The sequence below is a fragment of the Onychostoma macrolepis genome, chromosome 19, assembly GCF_012432095.1.
Source record: "Onychostoma macrolepis isolate SWU-2019 chromosome 19, ASM1243209v1, whole genome shotgun sequence".
Classification (NCBI taxonomy): Eukaryota; Metazoa; Chordata; class Actinopteri; order Cypriniformes; family Cyprinidae; genus Onychostoma; species Onychostoma macrolepis.
In genome coordinates, this window is record NC_081173.1 from 26,634,196 (window position 1) to 26,652,886 (window position 18,691).

An 18,691-nucleotide genomic window follows, 5' to 3' on the forward strand; every position below is an offset into this window, starting at 1 on the left:
ATAAACCCAAAAAACCGCAACCCGCGACCAGGGATTTTTTCACGCAACTTTACAAAAAAAAGAAGCTCAAAGTCGCGTATAATAAGAGGACTTGGCAACTGTGCTTGTTTGTTAATATTCAGGAGGAAGCGCTTTGGCATTGGAAGATTGCAAGGAACGTCAGGATGTTCTAATTAATATTCATGAGGTAAGGCCTCTTCATAAAAGCAACGTCAAGCACTCAGCTTTCGCTAGGAAATAAACTCCATTGAACGTAAGCTTATTTCATAACAAGAATTAATTTTCATGAGCTAAACGTTAGGAATACTGAGCAGTCAAATTTCCTGAAATCTGTAGCTGCATAGAAAGACTCAATTTACAATGAGGCCCAAAAGTGTGAGAAATGGAATGAAATTGCTTCTATTTGGCATTTACAAAACAAATTACATTATTTATGTTATCCAGCATGATTTGAGAATGTTCCACAGAACATTTTGTACTTCAACTGTAGCAAGTAATCTGACCTTTTATACAAAGGAGTTAACATGGTCAGAGGCATTTGCAGAATGTCCTTTATTTATTTATTTGTTTACATTTTTAATGACAATTTAAAGTGAACAGCTTTCCCTAGATATGAAGTCAAGTCCATATAATTATTTTTAATATTAAATAATTAATTATTTACCATGTAAGGAGGTTTCTAGGCGTTGTGAATGCTGTTGTGCTCCACGAGTGCCTATATTATGATGATTATATTATAAGCTGTTGTTCAGTGCAGTTCATTTTGTAATGCACTTTTTACAAAGCATATTGTTGTGAAACCTTTTTTTTTTTTTTTTTGTCATATATTAAGTCCACTTTCTCATTTCACAGCCAAAGCAGAGCCATCAGAACCACAGACTTCATCAAGAATAGGAACTTTAGTCAATTACTTGTCTGCTGACGTTTCTCTGGGAAAAGCTCTATTGAAAGTGGATTAGAGTGAGTCTCACGTCCTCCTTCTTTCTCAAGGTGACTGAGACTGGAAGAGGTGATAATATACTTAAAGGAATTAGGTTTACAATGTGACTTCACAACAGAACTAAAAGCCTCTGATTTAAGAGACTTGTTTAGTAAATTACCATGAACATAAATTCTGACCTGGATGACTAAACAGTCATAGACACTTCGCCTGGGCTGACATTTTATAGCAATATAGCTTCAAGCTTCTTGGTTTCTTCCTATTATAAATGTATTCCTCTGTAAAAATGTCGAAAAGCACAGTTTTGTGACCTAATTTGCATTTCAGACAATAGATTTCTTTTCCAATAATATTTCTTTCTCTCGTAAATTCATTGTTAAAAAAAGTAATAGTTCGAAGATCAACATCGTTTCAAATTATATTATTTCAAATGCCCTACAATTATAAAGCACACAACTTAACAGACACACACAGCACACATTACAATATAGTTTAATGCAGAACACTATGTTTATTAGAAAGGTATTCAAATAACCACTGCAATATTTAAGAGGAACTGTCTTGTATGTAAAAGTCCTACAAAAAGAAGTAAATACAGACATTTAATCTTTAAGCATAACATGTCATTTTGAGGGCTTTAGGAAGTTTGATAGAAATCAATTAAAATACATCTGCATGCCAGCATCATCAAAAAGCCATAATATCAGATCTCAGACAGTCAGTGTGGTTGCTGAGAAAAGTCACTGTACAATTTCTTCTGCATTCTATCGTCATTTCTAATAAATAAAAATATTAATCCAAACTTTCGTCTAATGATAAGCATTTTTAATGGACAAAAATATGTAATACTGTATTTTAAATTCTTAAATGATTATTCATTTTCCTCATTTATGCTGTCAAAATCACTATAATTTCAAGTCAAAGTATCGTTGTCATGAGATTGTCATGTTATGATAACATTAATGCAATCCTTTGTTAGTTGCAACTTACATTTTTACAATTAAATATTGCATATTATATATTCTAATGAAATCCAGTCTTCCAGAAATCCCACACATACAGGTGGACCTTGTGTGTTTGTTTATGTGTGTGTGAGATTCTTTGTTGCTCAGAAATCGATAATTTCTCATCCTCTCTCTCAACCTTTCTTTCTCATACTCCTCCTTCTCAATCTTATTCTCATCTCATCTTCTTTCAGGGGCCAACTCAGTTCCAAATCTTCAAGAAGCTGTCCCATGAGCCAGTGCAAACACACATGCCATCTGGTGGTACTCCAGTGCAGCTCACCCTGTTGTCATGGCCAGACAACACACCTACAGGAGAGGAAGGAAGGAAGTGAGTGAGTGAGAATATGAATTTAACAGGACTTTGCTCTTCATGCACATTTATTTAATTTGTAATGAAATAGAAGCACAGGCTGATCTTTTGTATTGTGACGAACAGCTGAGTGTAGTGGCATATCGAAAAAGAAAAAAGGATTCAATGCATGCATTGTTGATTAGATGTTGATGAATGGAAGCTCACAGAGTTTAAACAAACCAAAATGATCCAGTGATTAATTTTTATTTATCCTCTGCAGTGAATGGGTGCCGTCAGAATGAGAGTCCAAACAGTTCATAAAAACCTCATCAAAAGTAATCCACATGACTCCAGTCCATCAGTTAACATTTTGTGAAGTGATTGTAAGAAACATTTACATTTTAGTCATTTAGCAGACGCTTTTATCCAAAGCGACTTACAAATGAGGACAATGGAAGCAATCAAAATCAACAAAAGAGCAATGATATGCAAGCGCTACAACGAGTCTCAGTTAGCTTAATCAAACAAAGAGAAACGAGAAACGAGTTTGTTTGCCATCATTAAGGCATTTTAACTTCAAATGTTGCTTCTGACCAAAATAATCCATAATAACACTTCCACCGGTGAAAAAGTTCATCTCCTGTTGTCCTCTCACATCAAAATCCACACACACATTTTGGCCTATTCAAACTATTTTGGACTGGTTTTTCTTTGTAAATGGTGCTTGATCTGTGCATATTTCTCTCCTGATTCAGACGAGAAGACGTTTTCACTGGAGAAAGCAATATTATGGCAAGAGGACTCGTATTTTAGCAAATGTTAGAAGTTAAAATTACCTTATGATGGCTTTTTTTTATTATAAATGCATAGATTTTCACTTCACAAGATGTTAATTGATTGAGTGGAGTGGTGTGGATTATTGTGATGTTTTTATCAGCTGTTTGGACTCTCATTCTGATGGCACTCATTCACTGCAGAGGATCCATTGGTGAGCAAGTGATGTAATGCTACATTTCTCCAAATCCGTTTTGATAAAAATATATATCTTGGATGGCCTGAGGTTGAGTACATTTTCAGCAAATTTTCATTTTTGAATACTGTTCCTGTAAGTAAAAGACTTAAGGTCATTGCACACTGAGTCCCAAATTTTCGCACGTTAAAAAATAAATACGACCTCACGTTGTGTCAATCACGTTTACACACTGCCTCCGAAACTTTCGTCCATCATAAAAAAATTCGGATCAGGTTCGATTTTCTGCGTTTTCGCATCCGTAGCATGCATTTTGATAGGACAGGATGAGGAATACAAAAAAAACGGAAAAACGCATGCAAAAATTTCGGATTCAGTGTGCAATGGCCTTTACTCGACTAACACCAACGCAGTATCACATCCCTGCTAGAAATGTGTTTTAATACTCAGAAATTGGCTACATAGTAAATAGCTGCGAAGACGGCTGTTGAGTGATGGACTTTGTTCCTTCCTCCTTAATCAGCGTTAATAAATTACTCCTTTCTTTCAACTCACCCACTTTCTCGCCCTTTAGCGAGTCCCAAATATTGCAGTTGAAGTCATCGTAGCCAGCAAAGATGAGGCGGCCAGACAAGGATAGAGCCAGTGATGTTACACCGCTGTTCAGGGCGGCATCCTGGTAACAGATCACTTCTTGATCTGCACGAAGATCATACATTTTGCATGCGCAGTCATCAGAGCCGGTGATAATTGCATTGCCACTAGGGAAGAACTGAAGAAAGAGGAAGTTTGGTGAATCCGTTTCCATTTATGTGCTTTGCTCCTAAATTAAATTGGAAAGACTCAAGTCTTTGAAATTGTTAGAAGGTTGGCTTCATTAATGAGGAAGCCAAAATATTTTCTGAACTCTTCTGAATTGTCCCGGTACTGCATCAAACATTTCATGCTTAACTCACTGAAATGGCGTTGATGTCACTCGTGTGACCCTGGAAGGTTTGCTTGCACTGGCCATCCCTGATGTCCCACAGCTTGGCCAGAGAGTCGCAAGCACCAGAAACAAAGGAGTTCATGTCCGGGGACAGAGACAGACACATGCAGTCGCCAACATGGTTCAGGAAAACCGTCTTCTGCTTTCCAGTCTCCAAATCCCACAATGCACTGGAAGAAAAATGGGAGAGAGATGAACAAAACTCTAACAAGTATGTGAGTGGTGCTTTCTGATTGGTTTCTATAGGTGGGTGCATGTCCCTAGATGTTGCTGGGGGCCCTTAATGTATGTTTATGGGATTTTTTTTATTTTTGGTTTTATCCTGTACCAGGCTGCAAGTAACTTACTATAGAGTCAAATCAAAACTCTCCTCAACAAGCTGCATAGCATTGTGAAAAAACTTTAACCTTACCTATGAGCAAAAGTGGTGGTGCTTGATAAATCTATAGCCTAACTAGACTCTCTATGAGAATGGCACCATTTAACTAGCATTTTGAAGATATGTTTATCAATCGGCTGGCTAAATGAAAGTTGCAGTGCATTGCACTGCCTACTGCTTTTTAAAAATAGAAAGTGAAATAGTAGGCATTATTATATGCATGTTTTGGCAAATATAGCATGCAAACTATATACTTGATGAATAGTATGGTGTATTGATTTTAGCTTTCAATTTCTAGCTGCTACAATTTCGTGATTCAGTTCTGATAGAAGGGATAGTTCAAAATTTTGTACAATGTAATTGCAGTTACAATGAAGACAAAAAAAAAAACAAATGTCAAATTTCAAGAAATGTCAAGTCTTGAAAATGACCATAAAAGTGCTATATTCCTAGTGTTTTGTGATTGCACAATAGGTGCTGTGACTGTGCTGAACAATGAGTTGAACTGAAGAACTGAATCAGTCTGATCAGTCAGCTAAATCATACATAACTAACATACATTCTGTCATGAATGTGCCAAGAAGAGTTGAGACGACAGCCAACTTGAGTCCTCACGTTATGCTACTGTGTGACGTCAGAAGGCTTGGAATAACATTACATAGCGTCATATGGATGACTTTTATTTTACTTTCATGGTGCTTTTTTGTTGCCGTAATTGTATTATATATAATATATATATATGTAAATTGTGTTCAATAACACCCATTAATGAAATGTTATATTTAGGTGAACTATCCCTTTAAATGTAAAAGCTACATGCACAAACCATGTGGTATCACCAGAGGCAGTTAGAATCTCCGTGTCACTGAGGAAGCGTGTACAGGACAAGTAACCTTTGAAAAATAGATAACATAACCGACACTTACTTACAAGTAACATACAAGAAAGTAAAGATTCTTGACTGACTTATGTACTTATATACCTGTGTGAGCATCCAATTCTTTCACTGTCTTGATTACGGGTGTCTTTAAGTTGTAGACAGTACACATGTTGTCGAGACCACCGCTGGCCACAAGGTTTCCAGAAGGAGCATATGCACAGGTCATCACCCATGAGGACTTGAGGGGAACAGCATTGACCTAAAGAAAGAGGAAAATGTTATAATTTTTCCTTGATGATATTCTGATTTAAAGTTAAAGGTAGTGTCATTTTTGCATTATAAATGTAATCAATTCAAAGATGTTTCAGATATATTCAAATATAGGATATTTAAAAATGGCAACATTTATTTTTTAAGATGAGAACAGAAGAGTAGGCAACAGCTGTATAGTGCAAAATATTAATAGATACCCAACTGACTTATAATATAACTTAAACATAGTCCCAATATTTATATACAATTCCCATATTATTCGAGTCAGTCACACTTACCTTATTTCCAGAGTGAGAATCCCAGATGAGAAGTTTGCCATCCTGTGATGCACTGACCATTAGCCTAAAGACACCAATGAAAGAAAGAGCAAAGAAAGGCTGGTAAGACAACAGGATGTACCATTTCAAATATGTCACCCCTTATTGAATTTTTTAAGTTTTGAAATCTCTCAAACATACTGATTTCATGTACACAGAACTTTAGAGACAACTGCCGTGAGTGCATTTATTGCATATTTTGTTGTTTGGTTTGTAAAAGTTGGGATAGCAGCCTTGAAAACATGTGTAAGCTTTTTCTTTTTAGACTGTAACAAAACTTTAACTAATGAATTTTTATAAACGCTTTTAATTTCTAATGGATTCCAAAAATATATAAATGCTATTCGTTTTTGCTGTCAATGCAGTTTCTTGAATACGGTGAGGCTTAAGTCTGTTCCAGGTCACTGACCCTGATAATTGATCTAACTAAGAATTAGCTAATTCAAGGTGACCACAAGGTGCAGTTGACTTCCATGTGAGAGCTATTAACCTGCTTGAGCAGATCAAGTGTCATCAAAGGGCAACAGAAAAACCATTATAATTCCCTTTCTATAATTTTTTATTTCTTTAAATTACTTTTGGTTGCCAAATATTTCAGTCCAGTATAATCCAGCATACCTAATGATTTGATTTGATTTGACCCATACTGGTGTTCTCACCTGTTGTCTGTACTCCAGTGCATGGCATAGATTTTGGCCAAATGGCCTTTGAGGGTCTTCCTGGTCTTGAGTTGGACCCGAGGGGCCGGAGCAACCCCAGAAGCGGCAGAGGCCATGTCTGTGTCATTTGCTGCTTTACGAGCCGCCTAGTGGGGGAACAAATATGCTATATTAGCATTTTGTTAATGGCTGTGAACAGCTGGAGATTAATTTGCATTTGATGTTCTTCATCAAGAACTTTACAGCGTTCTCACCTCGATCTGTGTCTTCAGGGTTTCAGCCTCCTTTTTCATCTGCTCCATTTCACCCATGGCTGCTGTTGATTGGGGTTCTTACCAACACAAGCTGAAATCAATCAGAAATTAAAAATAAAAATGAAATCAAAATAAAATATTCTGCTTGAAAATGAACTTATATGTAATCAATAAATATAAATAAAATGACTAAGATTGAACTAAGCCTTGGTTGTGACTATTACAGCCAGTGTTGCCAAGTCCATGGTTTTCCTGCAAAAATTGTGCTACTTTTACACTGTTGCTGCAGGTTGTTTTTATTTTTTTTCAGTCCCCAACCCCCCAGAGATGTGGAATACCCTTGAATTTCGAAATAAAAGAAAAAAAAGAAAAGAAAAAAAAAGTACAATTGGACTGTTTTTGGGTAGCAATTGAAGTGGTTTTGTTTCAGAGACCTGGCAACCCTGGCAACCCCAGCATCAGAAATGTGGAAGCGATTTAATAATATTGAAGACTTATGATTTGATGTAGTATTGGCAAATATTGAAACTTGACTTTGATTTGACGCAAAACCTCTTACTGGACAACAGTTACATCTAAACTTTGCATGTAATATTTCAAAAAGCAAGTTCTTCATACCTGCTAGGTAGACAGTAACACTGAATACAGAATTGCATGCAAAAAATCAACTGTCAACAACAACATTGTCTGTCATTTGGGTTCAGCATGAGCTCAGTAATGCCAGCTAGCAAATGCTAATAATACTGTGAATCCGTTATTTAAAATTCAAACTCTACATTTCAAATCATTCAAAAACAGCACCAAACTACTAAATCAATCCTTCAGTCCTATTCCAGCTGTTCCTTTATATTAGAAAGTAAAATATATGTACAATTTATGAAACAAGGCAAACTGTAAAATAAGACATGTGGAACTGAAATCAATCTAACTTTCCCCCTAAACATGGTAAAGACTTGGTAATCTGTAATTGAATATTTAATCAAATGCCTGAGATCTGTAATCTACTTAAAGTAAAATATTTCAAATATTTTGCAACTTGCTATAAAAATATTTGTTGCTAGTCTACTGCCATATGAATTTGCCTCTCTGTGGGAGGCCAGAGGAGATGATGAGGAATTATCAGCCTTGTCATGTGACAGAGATCCTAACGAACTTAACTGAGGGTTCTGAGATCTGAGATCTGCAAAAATTTGCTTTGTGCTGTTGATGGTCAAATTCTATGTTATAATAATAGTTAGAAAATTACTCTGTGTGTTCAGCTGTTGTTTTATTGATGTCGAGGAGGGCTAGAAGAAAGTTCTAAGCCCCTGCAGGAGCTGTCGGAGGGGGCTTATCAAATCTCCTGTCATCCGATTACCGACTGCTCTTTACTACGGGATCAGGTGGGACCTGGGGTGAGGAGATCAAAGACAAAACATAAGGAAAATTGGAAGAAAAGATTTATGTCTTGGGGATGCCAGCTGTGATCTTCCATATGTATGTGATGGATTGTAGCCGGTACAAGATGAAATGAGACCTGATGAATCTCAAAACTTCTCAATTCTGTTTGATTACGTGCTTAAGAGTAGCTTTAGGTTAATCCTGCAAAGAGCCAAACGTGCAAACTTTGCAAGTTGCAACATTATGATCTGTTCAGAAACAATAAACAACACTGAAATTATTGGAGTACAAGAAAATATTTCTGTCTTTCTACCAGTGTTATTTCAGTATCATTTAGATACTATTATAGTTTTTGTTAATATTTTAAATTAGATTTTTTTTTTAAATATATTTTCTACTTTCAATTAATTTTTATTTCAATTTTAGTTATTTTTGCATATCAAGTTAAATGAAATAAAAATGAGAAATGTTGCCTTGTTTACTAGCTGAAATAATATAAAATACTTGTTTGGTTTTTTTTGTTGTTATTTCAGGTAACGAAAATGTTTTTTTATGGTTTTAGTTAAATATTATAACCCTGTTTCCTATTTCAAAATTTCACGTTAAATTTTATTTAATGCATTACTTGCAGTTTCTTTGAAATTATTTGTAAAATTTACTATCAATTTGAGAAAGAATTGTTTCTACACAGTTTTCCAGTGTACAGGAATGCATTACTATTACAGCTAAAAAATGTTACTACAACCACAAATTCCTCTTGATATTGCTTGATGCATTTTTTGATGGTCGAAATACCAAAATTAACATCCCAGTGTCATTTTAAGCATTATTAAAGTTGCAGATTAACCATTTGTGATACTGTGTTCCAGGAACTATTTCCAGGAAAGTGCATAATACATTTTAAAAAGCTATGTTTTAAGGATATAACGTATCGTAATGCACAAGGTTTGCATTGGTTCGCTGTTTGCAGTGCATTGCATCACTGCACAATTTTTCTAATGTAAACTAATCAATGACCAAACTAACAACAAACTCACCTTTCTACCCAAAAAATGCTTATTTTCGTCTCTATTACTCCAAAGTCTCTTTCTCTGAACCAGTCTCTATTTTGCTTAGTCCACAAGACAGCTCGTCAATCGTCTCTCTCTCTGTGCCTCCCACAGGTTCCCCCAACAGACTGGATGCAACTTACCTGTGGAAAAACTCTCTCTTTCTCTTCCCCGTCTGCGAGAGAGGAACAGATGAGGATTGGAGGGGATGAAGGAGATCAGGGATGAAAGGATAAGCCCAAAGATGGGCACAGAAAGGGTGAGGCAGAGAGAAAGAGAGAGGGAAAGGGGAGGGCGGGGAACAGGTAAACCGATTGGAATGGAAAATCAGGTTGGGGTTGAAAGACATGGCAAGAGTAAGCGCAGAAAGCAGAGGACAGGGGAAGTGATGGACAGGGTGTGGTGTGAACAAAAACATGGTCGATTCCTGAAGAACATCGTATCTTGAAGTTTTAAGCATTGGTACTAACAACCATTTTGGAGTACTATGGGTATTTAAAGCATTTCACGCTTGTTTTATCACATTTGAGTGATGTTAACACTTGACGTGTCGTCATTGGTCATTGTTTGTTTTGGTGAATGCTTGATAGGTGGGGGCCAGTTCTTTAGCTTTGGGGTTGAGGGGTTTGAATTGGTTTGTCAGAGCTAATGAGTTGAGCTTGTCTAATCAGGTCCTAAGTAGATATCCGGGGAATCGGCAATCCCTTTAAGGAATTAGAGCAGGTGAATCCGTGGAGCAGACGTCACGGGTGACACAAAGAGCAACGGTGGAATGAAAGTGAGGAAATTGATGAAAGTTATGACGATAAGGCAGAGATAATCAAATATAATTTTAGTTATGGAAACTGTGCCAAATGAACCTTGTATAAGTATAGCACTGACGACTTCTGTGAGATTTAAACCTATAGTATACTGAATTACAGTTTGCAACAACAAATATTGACAATCAAACCCTATCCTGGACCATTTTCTAAAGAGCTAATGGATCTAATTTACAAGTTAAACATGCCAAGAAAGGTTTATCTTCTCAATCTGTGTTGTAGGTAACTCCCAGTCTATGGCACCGGGGCCATTTACCCTTAAAATCCTTCTAACAGGTTGATGCGAGTTCATTTGAGGCAATGTTAAATCATACCATATATATGACAAAGAAAAAAAAAACTGTGTTTGATAGTGTGGGAATAACTAGTAGGATTTGCACTCAGGGTTTGAGATTACAACAATTAAATCATGGCACATAAGTCATCCTGCAACGTTTGGTGCAGGCAGTAAAATAAACCTCAAATTATGCAGTCCCTTTTATGTCTGAGGGATGGATTTTTATTAAAACAGATTTAAATGTTATTTTGTCATATGAAGGTTACATTAAAACTCTCTTGGAAATGTTTGACCACATTTTCATTTATTTATTTTCAAATTACTTTAATGTATAGGTTTTATTATTAAACCTTGTCCCAAATTTTCAATCTTTGGTATGAAAATCCATTTTTAAAATATGAATAATTATTTTTTTTAAGTCTAAGTATATTTTATGCGTAGTTTTATGGTTATGATTATAACGTTATGAGTAAAAATGTGTGAAAATATTATTTAATTCTGTGTATTTAGCATGCTAAATGCTAGCTAAAATTAGCTTCAGTAAGCAAGCTATTTTACTCCAAAAATATTTAAAATGTCATTTCCACCACTGGATTTTATCAAGCACAATATGTGGAAATTATATTTATTCATAAATAGATGTATACAATAAACAGTGAGGGTGTGAAAAGTGTCTTTAGGTAAAGACACACCCATAAATAAAATGATGTAAACTGAATGGCCTCGTAACCGTAACTGCAGCTTGATTGAGGCCACTTGAGAAAGATTTACCAGCTTTAATTAGTGACCTTCCTGTGCTAATTAGCCGACAGGTATGACCTCATGACGCTCCTGGAAACTGTGTCAGGGATTGCTGGTGAATAAAACAAATGCACCTCAGGGAGCTGCTTTATCTCTTCAGAATAGCGCTGGTTAGTAATGCAGTGCACTTTTTTTGATTTACAGTACATTTATTATAGTTCACGCAGAGGAACCTGACATTATAATGAATCATTTTCGTGAAACACCCCCTCTGGGATTTAAGCTGCCAACCTTTAAATTACTGGATCTTTAACCGCTAGGTCACACCACCCACAAAAGGTCTCCTGTGACTGTTTCATTGTAGGCTGCATCAATAATAAAGATGAGTCAGAAAACAGGAAGTAGGTGGAGAACATAGAGAACAATCTTCAACTTAATAACACTGCAGTACTTCTTGTCAATGAAATGTGCTGTGAATTTACCATTGCTGCTTAATTTATCTGCATAATTACCATCACTCTAGGAAATTTATGATACAGCAACATGCACAGAAAAAAACTAAAGAAATTTAATATTGTTATACCTATACAATTGCATTACATGCTATGTACCAGAAGGTAACTCATAGCTTTTGTGATCGGCCAGATAATAAAGTATATGTTTTTTTATTCCCTGCTCGAGGGACTGGTGTTCACAAGCTGTTAGCATGGATGTAATGGGCAGAGAGACCTCTGCTGGAGAACGGAGGAACCTTCAGACATTGACATGACAGCATTTGTTTTCATTCAGACATTTTGTTCACTTTGGCATTAATATGCATTCGGTACAGCATTTTGTCCTGAACTTCTATAGATAGAGTGGATTGAGTGTTTTCTGTGGCTGTGGAGGAATCTTTGTCTCAAGAAAATGTTTTTTGAATGATTTTGATCCCAGCAGGACTCTCTTATGGTCGACCTCACGACTATCATATTACCTTGCAATGTTTTATATAAATATATAAATTATAACTTGTAATACATTCTGTATCATTTTAATCATAATAATTAAAATTGTGGTGAAACAGTTGCATCAATAATAAAGATGAGTCAGAAAACAGGAAGTAGGTGGAGAACATAGAGAACAATCTTCAACTTAATAACACTGCAGTATGCCATTCTCACGAATCCAGTTCATGGTCTTCCGTCCACTTACCATCCGAGGTCGCTCTTCCATCCTATTAACTTGCGCACCACACAGACTGTTGCACGTCACACTGGACTACAGTTCCCATCATCCATTGCATTGACATAGCTGAATCATATACTGTAAAAAAGATGGACGACGCGTCTCCGCTTCCTTCCACTATAGAAAAGTGAAGCGAATGCATCTCAGTATGGCCGCTGCCATCTTGAGTAATGACGTCATTTGGAGCCCGAGTCTGCGCAGTAGAGTCGTGAGGTGGAGCCGCGGAATCAAACTCCCGCCCAAACTCCCGCAGACCCAATCAACCATAATGACACGCCCCGTTTTTATAGCATCAAATTACTAGCTAAAATGAAACGTATAACAAAAACGAACAATTGAACATATATCAGTGTGATAACAACTACCTTAAATGACCAAAACCATATTTCGGAAAATTGAATTGGAAGTGTAATTTATTTTTTTATTTTGACTGAAGTCCCATTCGTTTACATGGAGAGAGCGGGGTTTATTACCTGTACTGCAGCCAGCCACCAGGGGGCGATCAAAGAGCCTGCAGCTTCACTTTTAAGGACGAATGAGACACACCCGAGCTGAATGCACTGATCACACAGCTGTCACTAATCACACGCTCACCTGAGAGCTATTACACACTCTATATAACACCTACTCAGTTCCTGTTCAGATCGCCCAGTATTGTCTAGCGTTTAGCACTTCCTAGTGTTAGCTACTTTACCAAGCCATCCCGTGTTTATTTTCTGTTTAGTCTCTAGTATTGTTATGCGTTTATCACTCTCCAAGTGATAGCTGCTTTACGGAGCCATTCCCCTGTCTTAGTTTCTAGGTCTAGTCTTTGTCTAGTCTCGTTGTGTTTCCTGATTTCCTAGGTCCTGATTCTTGCCCACGTATTTTGGATTAACCCTTTGCTTGCTGTTTCGGACTGTGTTTGCTCCTCGCCTGGACTTTTGCTCACGTTTACGGATTCCCCCTCTTGTCTAGCCCTCTGGATTACATTTGCTGTCGTTCAACCCTGCCTGTGTTTTGACCATGTTTCATAATAAAAGCTTGCACATGGATCCGCACGTCTCGCGTCTTGTCTACTCTGTTACAGAATACTCGGCCACACGAGGATCCAGCAGCTTTTCTAAAGGACCCTGGCCATGTATGGACCCATTCGATCAGCTGCTTGACCTGCGATAAGGGAGTTTGTCCATTGAGGAGTATGTCACTCAATTTTGTGAGTTATCTGTTAAGGTACCTTTTTGATGAGGTCATATTAAATTTCATTTTTACATTTTCCGTTTCGGACTGAGTGAGCCCATAAAGTCATGGTTACCTGAGGGGAAGTTTAATTGTAGTTTAAAGGACTTTGTGGACTATGCTTTGCTGTGTGCTGGCTCTTTGTTTACAGCGGGAGTCGTGGACGAGGGATGCAACACCGCGTCTGTGACTAAAATGGCTGACGCACCAGAGTGCACTCACAAAATGGCAGGCACAACAACGCACCGTCATTTCTCAGCTGATCTTCATGAATCAAGTCAAGTCACAGCTGCAATTTCTGAGTCAAGTCAAGTCACTGTTGATCGTCATTTACATTTACATTTATGCATTTAGCAGACGCTTTGACTTACAGTGCATTCAGGCTATACATTTTTTTGTATCAGTATGTGTGTTCCCTGGGAATTGAACCCACGACCTTTTGCGCTGCTAACGCAATGCTCTACCACTGAGCCACAGAAACACTGTATCAAGTCTGAATCATGAATCAAGTCAAGTCACAGTTGATCTTCAAGAGTCTTGTCACGTCACCGCTGATCATCCGGAGTCTCGTCACCCTGTCTGTTGCACCCCGGATATTCAAGGTCAGTCCTTCGATATTCCAGTCTGGTTTCCAGTGTGAAGGATGCACCACTGGTGTCTGCACGTGCAGCTGGTATCCCCAAACCCACTCACTCTAGCCCTTCTGTTCCTGAACTAATTCTCCTGTCTGAAGCCCTTCCCATGATGGGGATCGCTTTGTGTTGTATTTGGGCTGCATACACCACCACAGAACTTCCCGAGGTGGCGACGTCCACTGTGATGTCTCCAGAGGTGGCGGCTGATGCTGCAGAACCTCTTGGGGTAGTGACGCTCGCTGCTGTGTTCTCCGAAGTTATGGCACTTGCTGCAGCTTCTCCAGAGGTGGTGGTACTTGCTGCAGAACCTCCCAAAGTGGCGGTGCTCGCTTCAGTTCCTTGTATGGTGGTGGTGCCCAGCAATGTACTCTCAGCCTGTCATGTTGCGGTCAAAGAGACTGTTACTGCTGTAGAACCTCCAGAGGTGGCGGCAAACGCTGCAGAACCTCCGGAGGTGTCAGTGGTATCCACTCACGAACCCTCGTCCTGTCACGGCTATGGAGGCCGTCTGTGAACCCTCGTCCTGTCCTGTCACGGCTGTGGAGGCCACCTATGAACCCTCGTTTTGTCCTGTCATGACTATGAGGGCCACCTGTGAACTCTCTGTCTGTCCTGTCACAGCTATGGAGGCCGTCAGTGAACTCTTGCCTTGCTCTGAACCAGCCAATGAGGCCATCTCCGAACTCTCGTCTTGCTCTGAATCAGGCTTGGAAGCTGATTGTGATCTGTCTGTCTGTCTAGATGCTGATTTTGAACTCTCTGTCTTACCCCTTTCTGTCAATCTATCTGATCAGGAACTGTCAGTCTGTCCAGGATCAACCTATGAATCAGTTTTTGAATTGTCTGTCTGTCCCATTTTCCCCAATGAGTCTAATTTTGAACTGTCTGTTTGTCCAGTTACTGTCAGAGGACCCGATTCTAAACAGTCTGTCTATCCAGCTTCAATCCCTGAACTGGCTGCCAATCCAGTACCTGTCAATGCATCCAATTGTGAACTGTCTGTTGGTTTGAATTCCGCAGTCAAATCTGCTTATGAACTGTTTTCCTGTCCAGTTTCAGTCAGTGAGTCAAATTTTGAACTGCTTGTCTGTCCAGTTTTGATCAGGGACTTCCTCCCAAAGCGGCGGTGCTCACTTCAGTTCCTTGTATGGTGGTGGCGCCCAGCAATGTACTCTCAGCCTGTCGTGTTGCGGTCAAAGAGACTGTTACTGCTGCAGAACCTCCAGAGGTGTCAGTGGTATCCACTCACGAACCCTCGTCCTGTCACTGCTATGGAGGCCGTCTGTGAACTCTTTGCCTGTCCTGTCACGGCTATGGAGGCCGCCTATGAACCCTCCCCCCTGTTCCGTCTCCGCTCCACCACCCTCCTGTATTGTACTATCTGGGGAGCGTCTGGGGGTTCCCTCTGTCACAAATCCGGTTCATGGTCTTCCGTCCACTCGCCATCGGAGGTCGCCCTTCCATCATATTGACTCTCGCACCACACAGACTGTTGCACGTCACACTGGACTACAGTTCCCATCATCCATTGCACTGACACAGCTGAATGCACTGATCACACAGCTGTCACTAATCACACGCTCACCTGAGAGCTATTACACACACTATATAACACCTACTCAGTTCCTGTTCAGATCGCCCAGTATTGTCTAGCATTTAGCGTTAGCTACTTTACCAAGCCATCCCATGTTTATTTTCTGTTTAGTCTCTAGTATTGTTAGGTGTTTATCGCTCTCCAAGTGATTAGCTGCTTTACGGAGCCATTTCCCTGTCTTAGTTTCTAGTTCTAGTCTTTGTCTAGTCTCGTTGTGTTTCCTGATTTCCTAGTTCCTGATTCTTGCCCACGTATTTTGGATTAACCCTTTGCTTGCTGTTTTGGACTGTGTTTGCTCTTCGCCTGGACTTTTGCTCACGTTTACGGATTCCCCCTCTTGTCTAGCCCTCTGGATTACATTTGCTGTCGTTCGACCCTGCCTGTGTTTTGACCATGTTTCATAATAAAAGCTTGCACATAGATGTGCACGTCTCACGTCTCTTCTGCCCTGTTACAGCCATATTTTAGAGCAACAGTAAATGTGAATTGAAATATCAGTTTTAAATCATACACTGACTTGTAATAAGGCTAAATTCTATTCTGGTTGAATGTAAAGGTATTATAGAATGTGCAAAAGTGCAATAAACGGTTTTTCACTTCAAACCAGTGTGACATAATTACAATAATACATTAAACAATATGGTAAGACACACCAGTTTGCAATATCAAGCAGCAGGCCCAATCACAAACAAAACAGTCACGATACCACACCATGTTTTTAGCATCAAATAATTAGTTAAAATCAGAAAAAGGAACACTTGAACCTATATAAGCATAAGAAGAACTACCTAAAATGATGGAAACTATCTTCATGAGGAAGAAATAAAAATTTAAATGTAACTAGATTTTTTTTTTTTGGCTCATGTTCCATTTGTTTAGATGGAGAGGTTGCGTTTTATGACCTATACTGCAACCATCCCCTAGGGGGCGATTTAAATGTTTTGGATTCACTTTTCAGGATGGAACGGAACATTTACAGGACAATGATGTATTAAAAACAGAAAATCTTTTTCCTTTGCATTTTTGAAAAGTTTAACATACAGATGACAACGTTGTCAAAACTATCCCCATTCACACGGCTCAGCGAATATGGCTAAAACGCTATATGCATGCCAGGCCAGTAGGTGGCAATGTCACTTTGTAAAGAAATACTACGCACTTGTGCACATATCTATAGACTGAACATGTAATATGTATGCGCATGACGTCACAAAAACTTAATGCACTGCATACAGAAGATATTTTGAAGAATGTTGGTAACCAAACAGTTGGTGGCAGGCATTGACTTCCATAGTATTTCTTCCATACTAGGGAAGTCAATGGCTGTTGTCAACTGTTTGGTTACCAACATTCTTCAAAATATCTTCTTTTGTTCAACAGAAGAAAGAAACACACAGGTTTGGCTCAACTCAAGATGATGACAGAAAATCCATTTTTGGGTGAACTATCCCTTTGCAATAATTACTCAAAATGTGTTTATACTTATAAATTTAACAGATATATATATTCCTGCAAATATGAAGTTATTATATGTAGGACTCACAATATAAATTGATATAACACTGCTGGTATATGGTACAAATAAATAATTCTGACAATGTTTGAAAGTTTCAAAATTTGAACACATTTTAGCATAGATATTCCAAATCAATAATGGAAAACTGATAAAAAGTGCTTCAACTAGCAAAATACTAGGCACAACATGGACCAGTCATTATCAAGCAAGTAGCGACAAGTAAAGGCATTATCCTCCAGAAATAAAAGACAGAAGAGGGCAGCTGATCATACATTATACTGATAAAACAGTATATCACTAAACAATTCAGTCTGCGCATTGTGAAAGGTGCAGAATCCCTCTTATCTGCATGTCTTCAACTCAAAACCATTTCAGTGTGGACTGAATTTCAACTGCAGCCATAAATAAAAGTACTGCCTCTAGTCCCTGTACAACACAGGCAAAACCAAACAAACAGAAAATCACTTTTCCAAATGCACCTTTATTTAAAACCAAGACATGTCAGCACTTCGATAGCCCCCGTGTTGTGTTCCAGTCATTTTGATGCAGATAAGATCCCCCCCCCCCGGAATAAAAAAAATGGTAGTTAATGGTTAGTGTTGTACTAAAATGTTATAAAAGTTTTTGTACTTTTTAAATAATTCTTGTACAACCCCAATCATGGCCGGTCATTTTTGACAGGGAACAGGAACAATTAAGATTTTCAGCACAGTACAAGGGCTAGATGTATGTTCAAATATAATGTCAAATATAATGGTTTATTTTGGTTCATATTTAAGGTATTGTTATAACAGTGTTACTCACAAATGCTAAAATGTTTGTTTTCCTAAATTGGAATGGGTCTAATCTTGTGAAAATATTATGACTTGCCACAGATGGAGCTCATAATTAATTATATCCAGAAAAGGCTGTGGGATACATGCAACTGCAGAACTTTGATTATGTGCCATGTAATGGTTTCTGGTTATGTAATCATTGTACATTTGGTCTGCTGTAAAACTAAACAAGCTGCAGATATGCACATTTGTTATGATATGTCATACCAAATGCTAGTGTGTATTATTACTATTTTTTTAATTCAGTGGTGCAGTGGTGCATAATGAAACACTGATGGTATCAGATGCCAGTTGATATATGAGAATATTTTGATCTAAAGTGCTCCTGCTTTATGTAAATTCAATGTAACAAATCAAATGGTTTTGGCCACTAAATACTGTAATTAAAAATATATCAATCAATAACCTTTAAAACGTGACAATTGAAACTGTATGTAAGCT

At 38.2% G+C, this 18,691-nt stretch overlaps 2 protein-coding genes across 13 annotated transcripts in view; one reads left to right on the plus strand and one right to left on the minus strand.

Moving 5' to 3' along the window:
• The first annotated feature begins 64 nt into the window (after positions 1-64).
• On the plus strand, positions 65-16,338 carry LOC131525502 (uncharacterized). Of its 6 annotated transcripts, none has more exons than XM_058753204.1 (5): positions 65-187; positions 853-990; positions 2,139-2,279; positions 9,503-9,647; positions 13,521-16,338. In XM_058753204.1, the coding sequence occupies exon 5, from the start codon at positions 14,802-14,804 to the stop codon at positions 15,774-15,776; it is 975 nt and encodes a 324-aa protein (XP_058609187.1). In that variant the 5' UTR covers positions 65-187; positions 853-990; positions 2,139-2,279; positions 9,503-9,647; positions 13,521-14,801; the 3' UTR covers positions 15,777-16,338. The 6 variants fall into 6 exon arrangements, 5 of the variants coding, with proteins under 5 accessions (XP_058609187.1, XP_058609184.1, XP_058609185.1 ...); XM_058753201.1 differs by having other exon boundaries at positions 853-960; XM_058753202.1 differs by having other exon boundaries at positions 853-960; positions 2,139-2,275.
• The window catches only part of gnb3b (guanine nucleotide binding protein (G protein), beta polypeptide 3b), a 33,985-nt gene continuing 16,797 nt past the window's right edge, over positions 1,504-18,691 (minus strand). For 3 of the 7 annotated variants that reach the window (XM_058753200.1, XM_058753197.1, XM_058753199.1), the window contains 8 exons: positions 6,960-7,050; positions 6,706-6,851; positions 6,008-6,071; positions 5,559-5,715; positions 5,403-5,469; positions 4,166-4,367; positions 3,765-3,981; positions 1,504-2,253 (listed from right to left, as the gene is read on the minus strand). In XM_058753200.1, coding sequence (XP_058609183.1) covers positions 2,147-2,253; positions 3,765-3,981; positions 4,166-4,367; positions 5,403-5,469; positions 5,559-5,715; positions 6,008-6,071; positions 6,706-6,851; positions 6,960-7,016 — 1,017 coding nt within the window. In that variant the 5' untranslated portion in view covers positions 7,017-7,050 and the 3' untranslated portion in view covers positions 1,504-2,146. Of the gene's footprint in view, positions 2,254-3,764; positions 3,982-4,165; positions 4,368-5,402; positions 5,470-5,558; positions 5,716-6,007; positions 6,072-6,705; positions 6,852-6,959; positions 7,051-8,205; positions 8,349-9,376; positions 10,822-18,691 lie in introns of those variants that run through there. The other 4 variants (XM_058753193.1, XM_058753195.1, XM_058753194.1 and 1 more) reach the window with 3 other exon arrangements.